General features: G+C 39.1%; 1 protein-coding gene across 1 annotated transcript in view; it reads right to left on the bottom strand.

The window, feature by feature from the left end:
- cdh23 (cadherin-related 23) overlaps positions 1–23303 on the bottom strand; it is a 326796-nt gene that overhangs the window by 126767 nt on the left and 176726 nt on the right. Inside the window, 2 exon segments of the mRNA XM_052090034.1 lie at positions 6687–6845; positions 12147–12296. Of these exon segments, the coding sequence (XP_051945994.1) occupies positions 6687–6845; positions 12147–12296 (309 nt within the window).

Genomic DNA, 23303 nt, shown 5'->3' on the forward strand with positions numbered 1-23303 from the left:
CAGTAGGTCCTATACAGCAGGATCTCAGCATGAAATGCAATTCAGTTAATTAAATAAAACAGAGCTTTTATGATGATATTAAATAGGCAGACAGTATTGATTCACAATTCAAATTAATATGAGTTGGTTCTAAGTGATTGTTAAGGATTAAGGAGGCAATAAAGATGCTAAATGGGGTGAACTTGCTTGAAAGAGTGTTAAAGAGGCCATATCATTAAAAAGAGGTATCCTTCTAAATGATCCCTGTGTTTGGAAATAATCACTGAAGTTTCTTCTTGACCAGATCCCTGATCATTCAACCTGATCTTCACAGTTTGTATGGCACATTTAAACACAGATTGTTTCAGCCTGATTTTAATGAAAAATATGTGACTGTGTCAGCATTTTTGCTAAATGGTAATACATGGTTCCTTACGCATATCACGACAGTACCGAGGTGAAATGTCCACTGTGTGGCACTAAAAGCAAGTTTAATTTTCTCCCAAAGAGATTAGGATTTAAGGATAACACTCTATTGAGATGTGAGTGTAATTTCTGATTTTTGTGAGTGCATGCTCTTCAGTCGTGATTTGGGAGTTGAAAGTGTCTCCAGCTCTCTTACAAACACTCTCGCACACTCATGGCACAGAATCCAGCAAACTCTACAGCAGTCTAAGCTCTTTAGGCTTGGTTCCCAAGCACAGATTAAGTTGAAAGTTGGACTAAAAACGGCATTTAAAGGAACAATCAGCTCTGACAGTGTGAGCTGCTCCAGCACTTGGTTTAATGCGTGTCTGGAAATATAATTCTGATACCGTGCATGAAAATGTATCTGAAACTTAAAGATTAAACACATCGAAATTAAACTAAATTTTAAACAATTGATGATAAAAAGGATGAACATCCATCACAATGAGCCAGAGCTGACAGGTATCTGACAGGTATGTAAATGTGTATGTCGGAACATATGGATATGTCGTGTATGTGTGTGACAGTCCATTTCCTTTCATAAACTGCTCTAGTCAGTTACTGCAGCACATTAGCAGCAGTCCAAACATCTGTTTAAAAAGACACAACTCACCCTGGCCATCAAACACACACACACACACACGTGCACACAAACACACACACACACACACACACACACACACACACACACACACACACGTGGGAGACAACATATGTTTTCAAAAGAGGAGCAGACAAAACTACATTTTGGGGATTTTCTGATGAAAATGTATTGTAAGTAGCTCTTGCCCATGCAAAAACGTACTGTCCTGGTGCTAAGGTGTTGTGGGTGATGGCCAGGGTACTCCTATACTGTTTATAAGGTGTTCTGAATGGTGTTAAAGGAATAATACACCATAATACACCCAATAATGAAAATTCTCTCATCATTTACTTACCGTCATGCCATCCCAGATGTGTACGACTCTCTTTCGTCTGCAGAACACAAACGTACATTTTTACAAGAATTTCTAAATATCTACAGCTCTTTAGGTTCAAACAATGCAAGTGAATGGATGACAACATTTTAAAATCTAAAATCCACATAAGGGCAACATAAAAGTACTCCAAATGATGGTGGTTAAATCCATATCTTTTGAAGCGATACGATAGGAGTGGGTGACAAACAGATCCATATTTAAGTCCTTTTTTACTATAAATCATCCTCCCTGCTCAGCCAAATTCCATTTCACTTCACTTTCCCATTCTCCTCCTGTTTTTGGTGACTTACATTCTTCATGCATATTGCCCCTCTGCTGGGCAGGGAGGACAATATATGGTTAAAACTTACTTAAATATTGATCTGTTTCTTACCCACACCTATCATATCATGTCTGAACACATGGATGTAACCACTGGAGTCATACAGATACTTTTATTCTCCCTTTATGTGGACTTTGGAGCTTCAAAATTGTGGCACCCATTCACTTGCCTCACTTGATTCACTTCACTATGGACCTACAGAGCTGAGATATTCTTCTAAAAATATGTGCTCTGCAGATGAAAGAAAGTCAAACACATCTGAAGGTGAGTAAATCGTGAGATTTTTGGGTGAATTATCCCTTTAAGTGCTGCTATGCTATTACTAAGACCTAACCTCCAAGTTATTTATGATATTCTGGTCCATAGATATGATTCAGGTATGTCTTTCAGTGTAAGCTTATAGGATTTCTTTGTCTATTTAATAGTCTGCCAGGCAAAAAACTGCAAGAGGAATTATTAGAAATGTAATAAATGGAGACAGGCAGAGATAGCCTTACAGATACTGTAGCTAATAGTGATCTGTGTCTAAGAACATAATAATCAAACAACAATTTAAAGCCCTCATTCAGCTCTTTAGAGCAACCATTTCAAGTTTCACAACAGGTAGAGATGAAAAAGAACAAAAGAGAGAAAACAAAAACCAGTGTGTAAACATGAAGCTGCTTCTACATAACTCTGTGTTAGCATGCCCCCAGGGCACTAAGGGTAAAGGTACCACTCAATTGACTTTACAAGCTGCTACATGTATCGAGTGAGCCAGTGACACAGAGCAGACAGCAGTTATCGACATAACAGCCACACACAGAGATGGAGAAGACAAGAAGAGAAAAGTGGAGAGAACTGAGCACCAGGTAACTCCTTAGCGAATGTTAAGAACACAAACTGATATTTTCAGAAGACTATCTCGGCACTGCAGGTCCATATAATTTAACTGAATGTTGATCAGACCTTTGTAGCTCCGAAATCACATAATGGAAACATAAAAGTAATCCATAAAATTCCAGTGGTTAAATCCATATCTTCAGAAGCAATATAATAGATGTGGGCAGGGGCGAAAATTTAATCAAAATGTTGGGGGGGACAATAACCATAACAATTTTCAAGAGCAATTTTTGAAGGGGACACCAAGGGGTTTTTTGTTGTTGCCCTGTTTGCATTTGTATTATTTTATTTCTTAAACAATTATTTTAAGAATACATCATTATATTATTTACAATACACATATTTTAATGATATTTTAGGGGGGGACAACCCTCAGATGGGGGGGGGTCCTGACCCCCCGCGATTTCCGCCTATGGATGTGGGTGAGAAATAGAACAATATTTATGTCATTTATTTACTATAAATCTCCACTTTAACTCTGACTTTCAGATATAAATGTTTAAATAAACAGGCACCATGTGTAACTTTCAGATGTAAAAGTGAAAGTGGAGATTTAGAGTAAAAAATTGACATGATCAGTTTCTCACCTACATCTGGAAAGTATTTACAGAGCTTCACTTTTTCCAAATTTTGTTATGTTACAGCATTATTCCAAAATGGATTAAATTCATTATTTTCCTCAAAATTCTACAATCAATACCCCATAATGACACTGTGAAAGAAGTTTGTTTGAAATCTTTGCAAATTTATTAAAAAATAAAAAACGAAAAAATCACATGTACATAAGTATTCACAGCCTTTGCCACGACACTCAAAATTGAGCTCAGGTGCATCCTGTTTCCACTGATCATCCTTGAGATGTTTCTACAACTTGATTGGAGTCCACCTGTGGTAAATTCAGTTGAATGGACATGATTTGGAAAGGCACACACCTGTCTATATAAGGTCCCACAGTTAACAGTGCATGTCAGAGCACAAACCAAGCCATGAAGTCCAAGGAATTGTCTGTAGACCTCCGAGACAGGATTGTATCGAGGCACAGGTCTGGGGAAGGGTACAGAAAAAGTTCTGCAGGATTGAAGGTCCCAATGAGCACAGTGGCCTCCATCATCTGTAAATGGAAGAAGTTTGAAACCACCAGGACTCTTCCTAGAGCTGGTCGCTGAGAGATCGGGGGAGAAAGGCCTTAGTAAGGGAGGTGACCAAGAACCCGATGGTAACTCTGACAGAGCTCCAGCGTTTCTCTGTGGAGAGAATAGAACCTTCCAGAAGAACAACCATCTCTGCAGCACTCCACCAATCAGGCCTGTATGGTAGAGTGGCCAGACGGAAGCCACTCCTCAGTAAAAGGCACATGACAGCCCGCCTGGCATTTGCCAAAAGGCACCTGAATGACTCTCAGACCATGAGAAACAAAATTCTCTGGTCTGATGAAACAAAGATTGACCTGATTGGCAAGAGTCGTGTCTGGAGGAAACCAGGCACAGCTCATCACCTGGCCAATCCCATCCCAGCATGGTGGTGGCAGCATCATGCTGTGGGGATGTTTTTCAGCAGCAGGAACTGGGGGACTAGTCCGGATCGAGGGAAAGATGAATGCAGCAATGCACAGAGACATCCTTGATGAAAATCTGCCCCAGAACACTCTGGACCTCAGACTGGGGGACCTCAATAGGACAACGACCCTAAGCACACAGCCAAGATAACAAAGGAGTGGCTATGGGACAACTCTATGAATGTCCTTGAGTGGCCCAGCCAGAGCCCAGTCTTGAACCGATGGCTGTGCAATGACACTCCCCATCCAACCTGATGGAGCTTGAGAGGTCCTGCAAAGTATAATGGGAGAAACTGCCCAAAAACAGGCGGGCCAAGCTTGTAGCATCATACACAAAAAGACTTGAGGCTGTAATTGGTGCCAAAGGTGCTTCAACAAAGTATTAAGCAAAGGCTGTGAATACTTATGTACATGTGATTTTTTAACAAACTTCTTTCACATTGTCATTATGGGGTATTGTTTGTAGAATTTTGAGGAAATTAATTAATTTAATCAATTTTGGAATAAGGCTGTAATATAACAAAATGTGGAAAAAGTGTAGCACTGTGAATACTTTCCGGAGGCACTGTAAATCGCTTCTGAAGATATGGATTTAACCACTGAAGTCTTCTTGAAGCTACAAATGTGTGATCACCATTCACTTGAATTGTATTTGGACATACAGAGCTGAAATATTTGTCACAGATGCTAACAAGTGTAAAGAGGAGAGGACCCAAATGCTAGAGGACAATAATGAGCTTTATTGAAAAATAAACAGTAACACAAAACAGTAAATTAAAAACTCTCATAAGGGAGAAACTAAAGTAAATACAAAAACTAATAGACAAATAACCAACATGACCGAAATAACATGATGGGAGGTACAAAGACTCGACTGATATGGCGAAGTAGAGACAATGAACTGGCAGAAGACTGAGCACACAGGGAGAATAAATAGGGAGAGAAATCAGAAGGGATACCAGGTGGGGACCGTAAACTATTAATTAAACAGGTAACAAGGCAAATGAGAGGGTGGGGTTCTCACTAAACACAAGACAGATATGAATACACAAGTAAATGAGAACACACAAAACCAAGTGCATTCGCATAACATGAGAAAAAACACACGTGTCTGGACTCAGCCACCGAGTAAATAAACCAAACCAACCAATGTCTCTGAATCCAGACACAAGACATAAAACAGAAATAGAACACATACATGTCAAATTACAAACAAAACAAAAGGCAGAACACTGACAAGATCCTTCTAAAAATCTTTCTTTGTGTTCTGCTGAAGTTAGAAAGTCACACACATCTGGGATGACATGAGGATGAGAAAATGATTAGAGAATTTTCATTTTTGGGTGAACTATCCCTTTAAGTCTTCTGAAGACATGCAATACATTTGTGTGATGAAAAGACCAAATTTACATAATTATTTATTGGAAATATTACCCTACATTGTAGCTCCCAAATCAAATGACACCATTAGATGTTTTTTGTCAGGATTGAATGATGTAATACTGCACACAATTACAGTAACTATTTTTTATATACTTTTATAATGCTTTTTTGTTTTTGTCATTTTGGAGCTTGACAGACCCAGACTTTTAAAATGTCTTTTATGGAAATTATATATAAGAATATATGAACAAGAATTATATTACATGGGAAAGTGCAGACAGGAAATTCACCTTTTGTTGTTTTCCATGCAACACGTTCAGATTGGAAGAACCTGAAGGTCAGTAACTAAGTACATTTTTATTTTTGGGTGAACTTTTCCTTTAAAATTAAAGGGAGGAATATTTTGTTTTTGTGTGCTATGAAGTATTTCCCAGCAAAATGTCACCATCATCTTAGGCCTGGTCATTGCATTTGGGTTGCTCCTAAAAGTCCTTTGATTGCTCTTCATAAATAAAGTCAGAATGCAGAACGACTGATGTATAATTAGTTTTAATTAGTATGATAAATATTTCAGTGCTCACGGACACAGTATACAGCACTTACTGTATTCCAGGAGCTCCTTTGTGTATCCAAAGCTGGACTGTGTACTGATCAGTATTGCTTTCCATTCCATCCAACAGTGCCAGTGTGATAGTGACAGAGGAAAGTAATAATAGGCTGAATTTATGAGCAGCATGTGGCTGTTCACAGTGATTTATGCTCTGTTCTGCTCATAGTGTGGGATGACCTTCAGCGCTGGAAGACAGTCTCTGTATGTTGAAATCAAATAAATTATGGTGACCCAGTGTAAGGGAAAGAAATGTAACGGATATCACAGAGTTCTAGATGAGAACCAGCGAGGTTCCTTATGTATCATCACGGCTTTGCCATCTGGGATGCATGTTTAAAAGGGAAACCTTAGTAGCTGACGTTACAAGCAACTTATCCTTTCAAAGCCATGCACCCGGTCTGTGCATCGACGCGACAGAAACAGTTACCTCAGTCTTGTAGTGTGCTCTTGAAATTCTTTGTAGGCAAAATGTGTAAAGGCAATGGACAAATGTGTGTGAGTGTTCACCTTTATCTGAACCAAAGATGTTCCAGGACCGGTGCTCTCTGGTAAACTGATGTTGTAAAGCGTCTGGCTGAATATCGGCCTGTTGTCGTTCTCGTTGATGAGGTCGATGAAGACACGAGCGAACCCCACATGCTCAGACAGAGACTCATTGGCATAAAGCTGGAGAAGAAAACAGCAGAGTGACCACATCAGATCTTCAGCATCAAAACGTCACATACAATGGCACTGCTCCAAAACCTAATGAGCTGCCTACAAAGGCAGCATTTAAAGGGATCAACAGGCACACTCCCAATGTAAAGGCTTTATTGTTTAATTGTTCAATGTATATGTGTTATTCATATTTTTGTAGATATTCAATTTTAGAATCAAAAGTTGTATTTGTTAACATTAGTTAATGCACTATGAATTAACATGAACTAATAATGAACAATTGTATTTTTATTAACTAAACTAACATTACAAAGATTTATAAATGCTTCAAAAATACAGTATATTGTTAATTGTTTGTTCATGATACCTTGATGTAATGTTATCAAATAGAACCTTATTTTAAAGTGTTACCAATTATGCTGCCTTCTAATTCTAATTCTAAAGTCCATATTAAGTTTTTGTTCTGTTTTTGATTTGTTTTTTCAATTTAGTTTCATTCAAATTACTTTATTGGTTGAGGTACCATTGTGTTGAATTAACCACCTGTCTTGGTCTACAAAACTGTTTGTAAGTGTGTTTGAGTTTTGTACTAGTGTAGATTGCCATCATTTGTCAGCTCAGCTATTAAATCTGAAGGGAGCAACTTCAGGCTACCACATCAACTCTGAAAACACATCCAAACTCCACCATCATGACAGCACTGCTTTGTCAATATGTATATAATCATTTAGTATTTTATTCTCCCCATTCTAAACCTCTGTTTTTCATTCCCCTAAAAACAATACCCTGGCATGACAATCTTTTCTCATGCTATTCTAAATGTTAAAATAAAATGCATACAGATCCACTGCACTTGAGAATTTAGAGAGAAGTACAGATATTGATGTAATGTTTAATGTAATATAGTTTAAATTCTCCATGCTCCCTGAACACAGACTGATTTCGGACACATCCAAAATGACTACATGATCCTATTAGTATTCATATGTATTTTTACTGTATGTGTAATTGTACATACTGTATACATTTTTTTGTATGTGTTAGACACTAATTGTACAATATCAGCATACAGTAGGAACAGCTTCTAAAACTTTAGCCTCTTTTCCGCCATCGGGCCGAACAGTTCTCATCGCAAAACCGCACCGTTCCGTGTGTCACTGTCCTGCCACTCTGTCAATCTGGGTTTATGTCTGACAGGACCGTGGCATTATCGTTCCATGTCTGTTTTGTGTTTTGTTGTCTGTTGTTTCGGTTGTATTCCCTGCCTTGTGCTCTTCAGTCTGTCATGTTTCATGTCTGGAGCAGGGTGTCTGTGATCCTGACTTCCTGTCTGGTTCGGTTTCGGTCTGTGTCTGGATCCGGACACTCGTGCTCTATGTCTATCTGTTATTGATGTGGGTGCATCACGCTTATGTCATCTTGGCAGCATGCACTTGCGTCACAAGTTTGTCTGTCTCTCGGAAACATGGTGTGCCTCGCGTCGCACTCGCGTTACGCGCCCGGGTCGCGAGCTGTCTTCATGTTGTGCTGAGGTTCGGCCACTTCGGTCTAAGGTGTTGGGTGTGTGTGTGTGGCCGAACTCTTGCACAGGTGTTCTGTCTTGTTTTTATCACCTGTTGTGTGCATTACGTGCCGTTTGCCTCATTATGCACGCTCAGATTTCGTTTAGTGTGAGAATGCGTGGCAGCACTGTTTGGCATTGCTACACATTCTCTTGTCTTGTTTGGCATGGCCGTAACCTTATTGTCTTGGTGATGTGCGCTCATGCCATTTGGATGTTTTGTTGGCTTGTGAGAGCACATGGCTTTGTTTTGTTTTTGTATCGTCGTGTGTCTCTCTGTCTTACATCATACCCCACCTCCTTGTTTGCTCATTATTCATTTATTAGTCACACCTGCCCTGTCTTGTTAACCTGCTGATTTCTCTCCCTATTTTAGCCTCCTTGTGTGGGCTGTCCAGTGCCGGTTCGTCTTGTGTTTATTGCCAGTCAGTCCTGTTCATTGGTCTTGTTAATTGGTCTTGTTTCCACTCTTGTGGGTTCAGACTTCCCTGTCTGTCCTGTTTCCCTCTGCCACAGCCTGGATTTTTCCCCTTCAGGGTAGTTTATGTTTGTTTTCCCCCTTGTGAGTGCTTTATGTTGGTTTTTGTTTTTGATGAATAAAAACCCTTTTTTAACTCTGATTTTGGGTCCTGCCTCTGCATTTCCTGACACCATGCCATTCCGGTGTTGTGCCAAAATCAATGACCTATTGAAATCTGTTACTAGATGCCACTGTTCAGTACGTCTTGTGAGAACGTGTCCTGTACTTGTGCTCATTGAGCGTCACAGCACGCTGACTACATTTACATTTACATTTATGCATTTGGCAGACGCTTTTATCCAAAGCGACTTACAGTACACTTATTACAGGGACAATCCCCCCGGAGCAACCTGGAGTTAAGGGCCTTGCTCAAGGGCCCAACAGTGGCATCTTGGTGGTGCTGGGGCTTGAACCCCTGACCTTCTGGTCAGTAACCCTGAGCCTCAACCACTGAGCCACCACTGCCCACGCAAGACTATTGACGCAAGAAACAGGTGCATCGAGGGTCAGGGCTGTTAAATGCGAACAGATTTCTTAAAGACACATGATATGATATGCTATCATATACCATTGTGTGTTTTACTTTTAATATTGTTGTTCTTAATTAATTGTATTATTCGTTTTTTTTTATCGTTTAATTGTGCACAAAATACATTGGTATTGTTGTATTTGTTCTTCATCTTACATCTATTCAGCACACTTACTCTGGTGATATATCCCCTCAGTGTCCCCTACACTGGTCAATGAAAAGCAGGTACACCAATGCTGACAGTGGAATATTAAATTATATTGACGTTAGAGGCTTTTACACCTCTTTAATTTCATTTTAGTGTGTCCAGTGTTCACCAAACTCATTCAGGTGATGTCTAATCTCTTCAGTGTTATCCTCTAAAATATTTATTCCTGTTGTATATGGCAAAGTATAGAGAAACAGCAGGGTCACCAAATCTGACAGTACATTAGAGGTTACCGAAATATGTTACCCCACTGTATTCTCAACTAAGTGTGTCTAATGATCACCAAACTCAATCAGGTGATGTCTTATCTCTTCAGTGTTGTCCTCTAAAAGATTTATTCCTGTGGTATATGACCATGTTTAGACGGAGGCTCTAGAACGGCCACTGATTCCCAGCACAATTCTGATGGAACCTTCTGCTGCAGTTGTCACCGATTTCGGCACAACACCGGGCCAGTTGGAGCGGTTGTGGTGCTGGGACATCAAGAGAATGTGCTTAGCAGATTCGTCTGTTGGTAACGGCATGAGAGGTAAACATTGGAGTGAGTGTGGCACGCTATGGAGGATGATCTAATATAATTTTTTGGTTTTACTCTGTTAACAGCAAAGACACGGACCAAGTCGCAAAAAGGATAATAAAGAGAAGGGGGCGAGAGGTTTACCATCATTTACTGAGGGTTTGTGTTTGCCACCAGACACGAACATGAAGAAAGGTAAAAGTTCCCAGACTAGCTAAAAAAGGATATTTATTGACAACATGTTCTATAAGTATCATATGAATAAAGAATATGAGAATACATTGATGTATTTTAAGTTAAGCTTGTAATCTATTGCCCTGACGATAAAGACGTGTAGAAAAATAAATGTAGGCTGTAATACTAGTAAAACCACTATAATTAAATCATAAAGATACACTAAATGAGTCAGTATGTACTAAAGCCATTTCACCAGCACGGTTGAGTACGGTTAGCTAACCGTGCCAAGAATACTGTGCCGCTCACAGAACACCAAATTCATGGAATTTGTAGATTGATTTTACTATACTTATAATAACCAAGATTAATAAACACGTTTAACGCCATTAAATTGACTTAATACACTAACACATTTAGCTAATTGTACATAGTATCCATACTTGTTTGTATATTTTGCAATGGACCAATTTCACAGTCTGTGATGACACATTTCGAACTTAATTGACCCCCACCTCAAAAGCGCTTCTGACTAATCCTGTGTTAACAACTGTTGCCCTGCTGCCATTACTCTGACACATGTTTGCTGTTTTCTAATTACAGCCTATGGAAGTAATGTGTGTTTGAGTACTTTTAAGTGGGATTTTATAAAAATAAAAAAAAACATGTAAACACACTGTTGCCGGTTCAATTGTAATAGTGACACAAGTTACCAGATAGGATACACACAGTGTTTTTCTTTATAAAAATAAAAATAATCTTTAAATCAATTTGGAGAAGAGCATGTAATGGATTAAACTGTGTCAGCTCTGATTGCCAACATATTACATCTGCAACGACATCTACATTTGCTCAAAAGTAAATTAAAGCTAATAACTGAACATTAATTCATTTATGAATTTATTCAAGCCACAGTAAAACCAATAGTAAATAAACAGTTAAAAAGTGAGAGTGCTATGAGACGTTATTACAGCTCTGTTTACTTACGCTAATGTTATTAGACGTGTAATAATTGTTCTTTTTTTTTACGTTTTAATTGATTGCCTTGATTCTGATTCATAGTCAGCACAGTTTTCAATCAAATGACTGTGTAGTTTAACAATTTATTTTACAAAACAAACTTCAAGATAAATATGCATTACAATGTCACTATTCATACCAGTCCAAGTAAAAATATTATCCATTCTGTTTATGAAAATATTTTGCCAAAAACAGTTTTGTTCATGGCATTCTCCCATTTATTGCAGTGGGGAGTTCTGCAGACCTTGTCAGAGCAAGCATCCGTAACAAAGGGAGGCGGAGCTTAGCAAAGGGTCAATATAGCAGCAACATTTTCTTTTCTTTTTATTATTATTATTATTATTTAGTGCAAATTTATAACATTATTATTTGGATAATATTAACATGGCATTAAATAAATAAACAAACAAATAAATAAAAACTCAGCACTGCTGAAAAGAGGTTTCAAATACAGCGGCTGAGGGAGTTTATGTGGTTTACGAGGACAATTTTTTAGGTTATAAACTGGTAAGTACAAGGGTATTATGCTATAAATGTGGTTTATGAGGACATTTCTAGTATCCCCATAATTTAAATAGCTTAAAAACATATTAAACAATGTTTTATTGAAAACGTAAAATGCAAGTTGTTTTGTGAGGGTTAGGTTTAGGGGTTGTGTTAGGTTTAGGGGATCAAATCTATAGTTTGTACAGTATAAAAATCATTATGTCTATGGAAAGTTCTCATAATGATAGATAGACCAACATGTGTGCGTGTGTGTGTGTGTGTTTGTTGCACTCACAGAAAAGCTGTAGCTCCTGATGGTTTCGTAGTCTAGCGGGACAGCCACACGCACACGGATGTCAGCTCTGCCCTGCACTGCGGTGGGAGAGATGCTGAAGTGCTCAGAGTTATTCCCCGTCAACACCACCTGAAACATGCTGTTCACTCCCTGCAGAGACAGAGAGAGGGATTTCACTTTGTGCGATTTTCACTGTCCGCTCCTAAGCATGTTTATTGTTGGCAATACAAATTTACAGTTATTTGCCAGGCCAAATAAAGCAGATTACATCGAAAAGAGAGACAGAGACAGACAGAAGCATAGGGAAGAAAAATAAAAAATGAGTTATTTTTATTGTCTCAGTTGTAGGAGAGCAAGGAGAGCAAATTTGAGCCCTGACAAAAAAATCCCAAGTATTCCTCACATGTGTCTGCTTTATCATTTCAGAAGAGATCTCATCAATGTCACACACTGTGCTCAGATCTGCCAAGACACCAATCAAGTCTACATGTCTGAATACAAAGTCATAGATTTCAAAATGAACTCAAATATTTCTCATCCAACTCACCCAAAACCATTTTCTCTGAGCTACACTATTTTAGCTCTATTATAACTGTATGTCAACAATTCATCTCATTTATTTATTTTGTCGTTTCTCCTAAAGAATTTGACAAGAAACATCTCAGACAATGTTGATATTTGAAAGAAATATAACTTAGAACTCCTAGAAGTCTCGTGAGGTATGAAAGAGCCACCTCCGAGCAACTACCATTGGGTACAGTTAACAACCACTGCACATTACAGCTCAAAAAAGTTCCTTTACTGCTCTTTCAAACAAATGAGGGTGTGAGTTTTGACATGGACTCAAAATAAAACTTTACACTTCAAATAATAAAATAACAATGTTCAGCAGTAATCATCATTGTCTCTTATACAATCGTTACGGTCACAGGTAAAGAGAGACTCTGAGCAAATGAAGAGATGACAGAAAATCCCTCATTAGTGTCATTCTCTCTTTCGTGAGAGAGTGAGGCTGAGGCCGGCGAGGAGAAGAGAGGACATATGGCAGGATGTAATCTCCATGATGACTCAAAACTATTTTAGAATGAACAACCTTCAAACACACTCTGAAAGATCCCATGAAATTGCTTGGCGGTGTTCAAATGTTCCAGGGAGTTTAGGGGACACATATTAAAAGGCTCCAAATATACAAGAATGTGTACTTTACATCTTTAATGAGGGAATGAACCACAGCCCTATGAAGTATTGCAAATTATTGAATTGAATTAAAAACGTTGAATTAAGCGCATATATATTTTCTAAATAAACCAGTTGGTCAGTTGCATAAATGACTAATGGACATATAAGTCATAATGAAGCCCAGTGTAACTATGCTGGTTTCGGAATCACTTAAGGTGGGTTGATATGTTTCAAAGGGGGGAGGTAACATAAGTTGCATTCTTGCGTTTATGAAAATCTTGATGGCACGCAATGGACTAAAACAGAATGCATCGGTTTGGAGATGCAAACGTTGGACTAATTTTAACCCGAAGTTGTGCAATACTCTTGGTGGGATTTCCAAAAAAGCACCTCCACAAAAAACATCAAAACAAAATGAATGAAAAAGATTAAAAAAAACATTTTTTTAGATAATCTAGTTTACTTTAATAATCAACTAGTTGGTGTTGTATGGCTCCGACAGTCAAAAATCTACATTAATTAGATATTTAAACAAAATTAAAATGTGTGTGTGTGTTTTTGTGAAAGAGAAAGAGAGCATGCAGTTACAGTGATATAGCGATTTGGCAAACATACCAACCCCCCCAACACACACAGGCATCACAAACACACTCAAAAAGCAATATAGTTAAGCATGGTGAGGAGAAATTGTGATTGATTATTGTGTGTGTTTACTCGCTGCTTATCTAAGTCTGCACTTATCAGCCTCTGCAATCACTCCATCTTGTCTCCTCTCTTTCTTTTTTTTGGCATAATCTCTCTCTCCCTCATACATAAAGGAGAAGATGGTTTGAGGGTTTGGGTTAATCAGATCGACACACACACACACACACACACACACACACACAAACTGACAGCATATGTAGTTCCCCTGAAAACCCTATAAAGGTAACCAATAAAAAAAAGTTACTGAGGGGTCCTTAGAGGACAAAAAAAAAAAAATTGCCATAATTATAATATATATTAATATTATTTTCCACTTTCAAGAAGCACATTTTTTTTAACCAACATCAGTCCTGATCATAACTACCAAATATTCATACATTTTCAGGATTTAACCCTTTAAATGCCAGTTTGTTTATATAATGCCACTGTTGTTAATGGGACATTTTTGGGGGGATTATCACAGTCTGGGATATGTCAATGATTAGCATCAAAATCGATTTTGATGCATTATTATTTAAAAAAAAAAAGTAAATTAAAAACACTCAGGAACTTTAGAGGACAAAAATATCTGTGTCACAAAACTGCCATAAAGATATTATATATTAATATTATTTTCCACTTTCACTGACTTTTTTTAACGAACACCAGTCCTGATCATAACTACCAAATATTCATTCATTTTTAGGATTTTAACCATTTAAAGGTTAATGTTTGTTTACATAATGCCACAGCCATGTTTTTACACACACACACACACACACACACCACACACACACACACACACACACACACACACACACACACACACACACACACACACATGTTGTGTTTCCATGTTTTATGGGGACTTTCCATAGACATAATGGTTTTTATACTGTACAAACTTTATATTCTATCCCCTAAACCTAACCCTACCCCTAAACCTAACCCTCACAGAAAACATTCTGCATTTTTACCTTTTCAAAAAACATAATTTAGTATGATTTATAAGCTGTTTTCCTCATGGGGACCGACAAAATGTCCCCACAAGGTCAAAAATTTCGGGTTTTACTATCCTTATGGGGACATTTGGTCCCCACAAAGTGATAAATACACGCTCACACACACACACACACACACACAAATTTCACAATACACACACACACACACACACACACACACACACACACACACACATAAACACAAATTTCACAATACACACATACAAAACACACTCTGACATCCACACCAGCACACCCACACAATTTTAGCTGCATCATTTATTCAGTTGGCCTGCAGTGCTCTTTAATACAGCAAACAGAAAATAGTAAAAAAGCATGTATTTGCTCCATAGGCTAAACATGAGAAAAATGGCCCTATCTGGTGGAAAATATAACAAAAAATGATTTTATAGCCAGGGCTCCGGAATGAAAGCATAATATCATAGAACTCATGGTTTTATGCTTTAATGGCACTGGGATCAAATGTTGCAGTTTTAATGTGTTTCAATGGGGACATTTTTGGGGGTCCTGAGTGCAACTATCTTGTGTACACAGTGTATTATAGATGTATTATAGGAACTGAGATTGAAATATCAAAATTCCCCCAAAAATACACACCTTTGGCAAAATGAATGCTGTCAGCATAAACACAGCCAAAAATGAACGAAAAAACAAAAATGAAAAAGACAAAAATGTCCCTAAGGTCACACAAGGGTGAATAATATTCACAATATATATGTGGTGATTTTGCTGCTGAAATAAAAATTTACAACACTGTGTGAATATCACAACACATTTGGATTTGTGGTGGAATGACCCGCCCCTTCCTCTCGTCTTCATTGCCTCTCTTAGGGCCATCCTTCAACCATGCTGACAACTGCAGTGTGCTGGAGAGAGGAGAGAAGCATTAAGGCAGTATGTATTACAGCCGAAGGGCATGGATGCCCACCCTTCCACTCACACAATACTTCCTTGGGAAGACAGGCTGCCAGAAAAGCCACCACCTTTTGCATCCAGCAAGGAGGGGAGTGCGTGCAGCCATCAAATCCCATCTACATCCTTGACCATCCTATGGACACAACTCCGACCATAGGGCCTAGTTGAGGAAGTAGCAGTTCTGTGTGGGCGACTAAAGAGTGTGCACCTCCGGGTCCGCACTCCGTGTGGGGATAGGGGCATGGGAGGAGGTGCTGCCAGGGCAATGCTTGAGAAGGAGGGAAATGTGCTTGAATGATCCCCCCACCCCCACCACCACCTCTCATTGTCGTTACCCCGCCTCTTAGGGCTGACAACCGGAGTGGGCAGGAGAAAGGAGAGGTACAATTTGATACGCCTTGTTTGGGCAGAGGATGATGAGGCACACCTGATGTAAATATAAAGTTGAAGTCAGAAGTTTACATACACTAAGGTTGAAGTCATTAAAAAAATTTTTTTAACCACTCCACAGATTTAATATTAGCAAACTACAGTTTTGGCAAGTATTTTAGGGCATCTACTTGTGGGTGTATTTTAAGGCCTACCATCAAATTCAGTGCTCTTTGCTTGACATCATGGGAAAATCAAAAGAAATCAGCCAAGACCTCAGAAAAAAAGATTGTGGACCTCTACAAGTCTGGTTCAGCCTTGTGAGCAATTTCCAAATGCCTGAAGGTACCACGTTCATCTGTACAAAAAATAGCACGCAAGTATAAACAACAGGGGCTGCATTCTGTCACCTAGAGTTGAACTTAATTTGGTGCAAAATGTGAAAATGAATCTATGAACAACAGCAAAGGACCTTGTGAAGATGCTGGAGGAAACAGGTAGACAAGTATCTATATCCACAGTAAAACAATTCCCATATCAACATAACCTGAAAGGCTGCTCAGCAAGAAAGAAGCCACTGCTCCAAAACACCACAAAAATTACAGTTTGCAAGTGCACATGGGGACAAAGATCTTACTTTTTGGAGAAATGTCCTCTGGTTTAATAAAACAAAATATTTATCTGTTTGGAGGAAAAAGGGTGAGGCTTGCAAGCCAAAGAGCACCATCCCAACCGTGAAACATGGGGGAGGCAGCCATGTTGTGGGGGTGCTTTGCTGCAGGAGGGACTGTTGCACTTCACAAAATAAATGGCATCACGAGAAAGGAAAATTATGTGGATATATTGAAGCAAAATCTCAAGACATCAGCCAGCAAGTTAAAACTTGGTTGCAAATGGGTCTTCCAAAAGGACAATGACCCAAACATACCTCCAAAGTTGTGGCAAAATGGCTTAAAAACAACAATGTTAAGGTACTGAAGTGGCCAACACAAAACCATGACCTCAATACGAAGAAAATATGTGGGCAGAACTGAAAAAGCATGTGCAAGCAAGCAAGCCTACAAAACTGACTCAGTTACACCAGTGTCTGAAGGAATGGGTCAAAATTCCAGCAAATTGTGAGAAACTTGTGGACGGCTACCCAAAATGTTTGACCCAAGTTGAACAATTTAAAGGGAATGCACCTAAATACTAACAAATTGTATGTAAACTTCTGACCCACTGGGAATGTGATGAAAGAAATAAAAGCTGAAATAAATAATTCTTCTACTATTATTCTGACATTTCACATTCTTAAAATAAAGTAGTGATCCTAACTGATCTATGATAGGGAATAAATGAATGAATAAATGAAATAATAAATGAAAGGAGCCGGATTCTATCTCCTCGTGTGCACGTGTCTCCGGTCCTACACGACCCGCCCCGAGCGGTTGATGTTTTTTGGCGAACCATGGCCGCTAGCCTCGGTCGCTAGTGCATCTCTTAAGGACAGAAGAGTGACATTTATACACTGCACAGCTATCACGTACCAGCTTGCAACAGTCACACTCACCTACCTAAACCTCATTCTCATCCAGGTCACAGCACCATTGTCACTGTTCCTACTTAACCCTCTCCGAGTGGGATTCGAACAGGCGATCCCCAGTATGTGAATCGGATGCACTAGCAATGAGGCTAGAAAAGCCATGGCCTCTAGTATTGGTCGCTATTGCGTCTCTTAAGGCCAGGAGAGAGAGAGGTTTACACACTCCACAGATATCATGTACCAGCTGGCATCCTGGCAGGAACAGGAGCAGTGCAGGGAGTGCAGGAGCACCCCGACACCGGGGAGTTCCGCACACGTCACGTCTGACAGGCATTGATGCCAGGCCATCTTCCCCTCACACTCACCGTGGCCCTTAGGAAGACAGGCTTCCAAAGAAGCCACCGCTACTCGTGCCATAGACCATGGAGGGGAGCGGGTTGTGTCTGGTGGACCCCGCCCATGTCCTGGACCATTCCTTTGGAAACTCCCCATCCTTCACATAGCCCATTCACCATGAGGGCACTAGATCACCCTTTATTTTGGACACTTTTCCCCTTGGACACTTTATTCTACCCTTTTGAATGTTTTCATTTCTGTGAATCAGTTCAAATTGTTTGTACACTCAAAATCACTCAAAAATATTAACAGTGTTCTAATAGTATACTGTAAATATGTGAAGTCCCCATGTGGCTTATTTAATGTATTAACATGTTTTAATAAAAGTGTACATAGATAAACATTGTTGTTTTTCAATGCATTGTTACATTGGTGCATATAAATGAAAACTATTAAACATCATTCATCCTTCCATTCATTATATTATATTATTTTATTTTATATTATATTGTATTATATTCAGGGAAAAAATATTGAGATATTTTTTAATAATTTTTTAGCTATATAACCCAGAGCTTTTATTTATATAAACACAAGAAATGCTTTAACCTTAAGGAAGGACGTTGCTAACACACATATAAACACTGTATATACACCAGTGCTGGATTCTATTTGCAGGCGAAGCCGTTCGTGACCATAACGTGAGGAATTGATCCGGACAGAGAAAATAGTTTCAGAGTTCAATAAACATTTAACCTGGGGTGTTTGCTTATGGAGGAAAATACACACAAAATGAACAAGAAAATAAAAGAGAGAGAGAGAGAGAGAGAGAGAGAGAGAGAGAGAGAGAGAGAGAGAGAGAGAGAGAGACTGAACGTGTAAAATAAAGAACAATAACCCAAGAATGACTCTCACTAAAGAGAGAGCACAAGACCAGCACTCCAGGTTAATCTGTAATAATCACTTCTTTTATATCTCTTGTTTATGAAAATCTCTCCATCATGTTGCTCCTCAGGCCTCAGTTAAAATAGAGGAGGTGAAAAGGCACCATAGGCTTTGCTTTGGGACATCCAGTTGAATAAACTTACGCTAAACAGATGAAAAGAAATAGAGAAATTTTGCTTCCTATCAGAGTCGTACCCTTGTAGACAAACATCATCAAGAGATTAATTTGTTCAAACATTCTTGTCTGAATCACCCTGTTTCATGATCTACAAAAGATCATAAACACAAAGCTACAGATGCAAATGTCATCATCAGCAGACAAACTATATTTTTCTTAACCGTTAAAATCTTGTTGTTGTACGACTACTTAGCTAGCTAGCTGCTGGTTAATTGGTGTCTAGATTGACGCAATCATTAATCCTCGGTTGAGCATTCAGATCAACATTAACCTTAATGCTAATGAAAAGATGCAGAATACAATTGCTGACATAATACCTAATTATCTCTAAACAAATCATCAAAGTACACTGTAATGTACAAAAGAAGTGTTTTTTTTTTAAAGGTTTCAACTGTTTTATGTTGCAGCATAGCTTTTCAGCAGTTACAGAATATACTTTAAAACAACCATTTCAATACCTCAAATTATCCATATTTAGAGAGTTGGGGTCTAAAATAGTCCCTTGAAGGATCAGACCCAGATCAATACCAGACCTCTTAAGCCCAGACCAATACCAGACCCCACAATACCCAGACCTAGACCAATATCAGACCACCTAAGACCCAGACCAATACCAGACCACTAAGACCCAGACCAATACCACAACTCCTAAGATGTAGATCCAGACCAGTCCCAGACCCCACACTCCCAGAGCAATCCTACACCCCCTAAGACCCAGACCATTACTAGACCACCTAAGACCCAGACCAATACAAGATCCCCTAAGACCCAGACCAATACCAGATTCCTAAAACCAATATCAATACCAGACCACCTAATACTCAGACCAATACCAGACCCCTAAGACCCAGACCAATACCACAACCCTAAGATGTAGATCCAGACTAGTTCAAGACCCCACAAACACAGACCAATACCAGACCCCCTAAGACCCAGAACAATACCAGAGTTCCTACAATCCAGACATATACCAGACAACCTAAGACCCAGACTGATGCAAGACCCCCATAAGACCAAGAACAATTCCAGTCCCCTTACGATACAGACCAATATCAGAACCCTCCTACCCAGACTGATACCAGACCACCTTAGACAGAGAACAATACCAGACCCCTAAGATGCAGTCTCACACCAATACCAGATCCCTAAGACCCAAACCATTATTAGACCCCTGAAATCCGATTCAGACCTGCTGGACCATGAACCAGGCTATCCATTATAATATATTTGTTGCAGCATTCATTTCAAACACTCACTAAGAAAACAAAAACATTCAACTTAATAAAACTGAGGAAAACTTTACCACACAATTAAATTTAAAGGGGTCATATAATGCCATTTTTGTACAAGTTAATATGAATCTTTAGGGTCTAAATGAAAACTTTGTAATATACTTTTATTAAAAATTCTCATTAGTATTTTAAGAAAACACTATTTTTACCTGCTCAAAAACAGCTTTGTTTTCAGCACGCCGTTTCAGAGCATATGACTTTAAATGATAATGAGCTTTGGTCACCCCGCCCCTCCGTTCTGGAGTTATTCCCCGTATAACTGTTTTTTTGACATTACTTCTAAATCAGTAACATACAAGTAAACCAGGTGTAACTTAGTGTTACCATGTTAACTGTAACACCTGTGTACACAGTTTTTAATAACACAATAACCATAACGCGTTGTTCATTATAAACGTGGGATTATGAATTATATTGAGAACGTCGTAACGTTATGGAAAACATGCCGTAATGTACCCTGAGTGTAAACATTAGCCACATTCATTGTGAAGCGTGCACTTCTTCTGGAGGTGCAGAGGGAATATAAATAGTTGGTACCGAATCTTTTTTCAGCAGCAGCTTCTTAGCAAAACCAGCTTTATACTGACCCTCGTTTATAAAGCAGTCTGGTGAAAAATGATTCGCGCAAACATGAACGCATTGACGTTGCTCGTGGGGAATATTCCCATCGTAAACAAAACTCAGCCACTGCGTCTTCAGCGGTTCAGATTTAGGAACATCAAAATGACTGCTGTGTTCGTTATTACACCGAAGAACAGAACACCACAATCGCTTAGGTGCCATTCTGCTCCAGTGTATCAACAATGATGACGGACTATGATTGACAGCTCGCTCACGAGCGAGGGCGGGTCTGTGTTGAAACACTGCTGTCAATCAACAATCCTGGGAGGGGCGTCCGACCGTGTGACGTCAAACGGTCGAACGGCTCGAATTGAGGCAGGGGAAAATATATAAGGAGATTAAAACAAAAACACTGGATGGATTTTTATCATAATAGGATGGTTGTTTACAGGCACAGCCAACACACATTTCAGTACAATCAACTTGAAAAAGTGCATGTACCATTATATGACCCCTTTAAAAAAAAATTGTTTGTTTGAATAGATTTGATCAAGACTTGTAATTTTGTCACATCTAGACAAAGAATGGTCAAAGTTGTTATTTTAATTGCAGTCTCAGCGATAGGAAACAACATCTTGCAGATGAGTATTAAAGCAAGCATTTCAGCCAGGCATGCAGAGATCTTTACATCCAACACACAGACAACAATGACGGTTTTGGACCACAATCCCAAACTAAACCTAAACTAACCGAGCCGCCCAAACCAGCTTATTATCGCCCAACAGAGAGTATTACACAGAGTACTACCCATCCACAAGTCAATGTCTACTGTGTGATAACAATGCTCAGCTAGGTCAAACTATCCAGCACACATTTCTATCTACAATGCAAACAACTATCTGCCAAGCATTCCCAGAGATAAGAAACCTTTTCTCACATTTAGTGTTTTCAAAAGCCCCAGAAGATGGTCATACCTAAGCAAAACGGAGGATGATGCTCTAGATCGATGGCGGAATTACATCGGCAGTTAAAATGACCCCTTGTTTTTGTTTGGAGCGCTTAGAGGGCCATTGCGGCTGATGGGGGCTATTTAAAGAGCCATCCAATATTCAGGATGTCAGCGTTCACTGGCTATAAGTGTAATAGCCCGTCCATTTGCCTGAACCACTACCGAGACGATAAAAGCTGCCTGTCACACACATATCAGCAGGAAAGTTTGAAGATGAACCATGCAGAGAAAGTTTGGAAAACATATTGTATGGAATCCTACTATAAGCTCCAAAAGAATTTGAGTGTGTATTGGCCGCCCTGCTGAAAATGAAACCCCAAAATGAAAAGCCCAAGTTGGTCTCCAAGCCTGGTCAGGATAAATCTCATTTGCTGGTTTTAGAGTGGTTGTAGGCACTTTTCAGCTGGGAGACCATGCCAGGCTGAGAGACCATCTAAGACCAGCAATCCAACTTATGCTGCTTTTTTCATCAGGTGAGTCAGCAGAGGTGTATGTGTTTGTGTACATATTGTAAATGCTGTCATTACTGTAGTTTGATAAATTGAAGCCCACCTCTCTATGAGCTGTAGAGAAAGTATCGAACAAGCTTAAACTCTTTCCTCATCCCTTCTATTTCAAACCAAAATAAAAAAGACACCTTGAATCACAGAAGCCATTTCAAACACATGCACAGGAGGCTGGGGTTGTTATTTAAATCATAAGATAAACTTCTTGTTAAAGCACCATTTCTGAAGCTATGCTGAAATATTATGACTACACATGACAATTTTCTGGAAGACCCAATGTCGATGCATCACGTTTGCTTTGTATGGTATCATACAAAGCAATAAATATCTGGAATTATAATGTCCACATAAAGTTTAAAGATCCTGCAAAGGTTTGTTCACGATGCACCTCTCCATAGAAATAAAACTAAACTAAGAGCACCTTCTGAGATTGTTGGAAATCATATGACACTGTTCCAAGGTTACTAGCTTCATGGGAAAGGAGGAGGCGGGAACTGGCTGAACCGTCAAAATAATAATTTAATGAAAAACTTAATCAAAAAGACACACAACACAAATGGACACACTGCAGCTGCGTGTGGCTCTCTCTCACCCGAACTGCCACATTCCGCTGCACTTATCCCTCTCCTCGGCTGA

This window comes from Xyrauchen texanus, chromosome 24, assembly GCF_025860055.1.
Source record: "Xyrauchen texanus isolate HMW12.3.18 chromosome 24, RBS_HiC_50CHRs, whole genome shotgun sequence".
NCBI classification, from domain to species: domain Eukaryota; kingdom Metazoa; phylum Chordata; class Actinopteri; order Cypriniformes; family Catostomidae; genus Xyrauchen; species Xyrauchen texanus.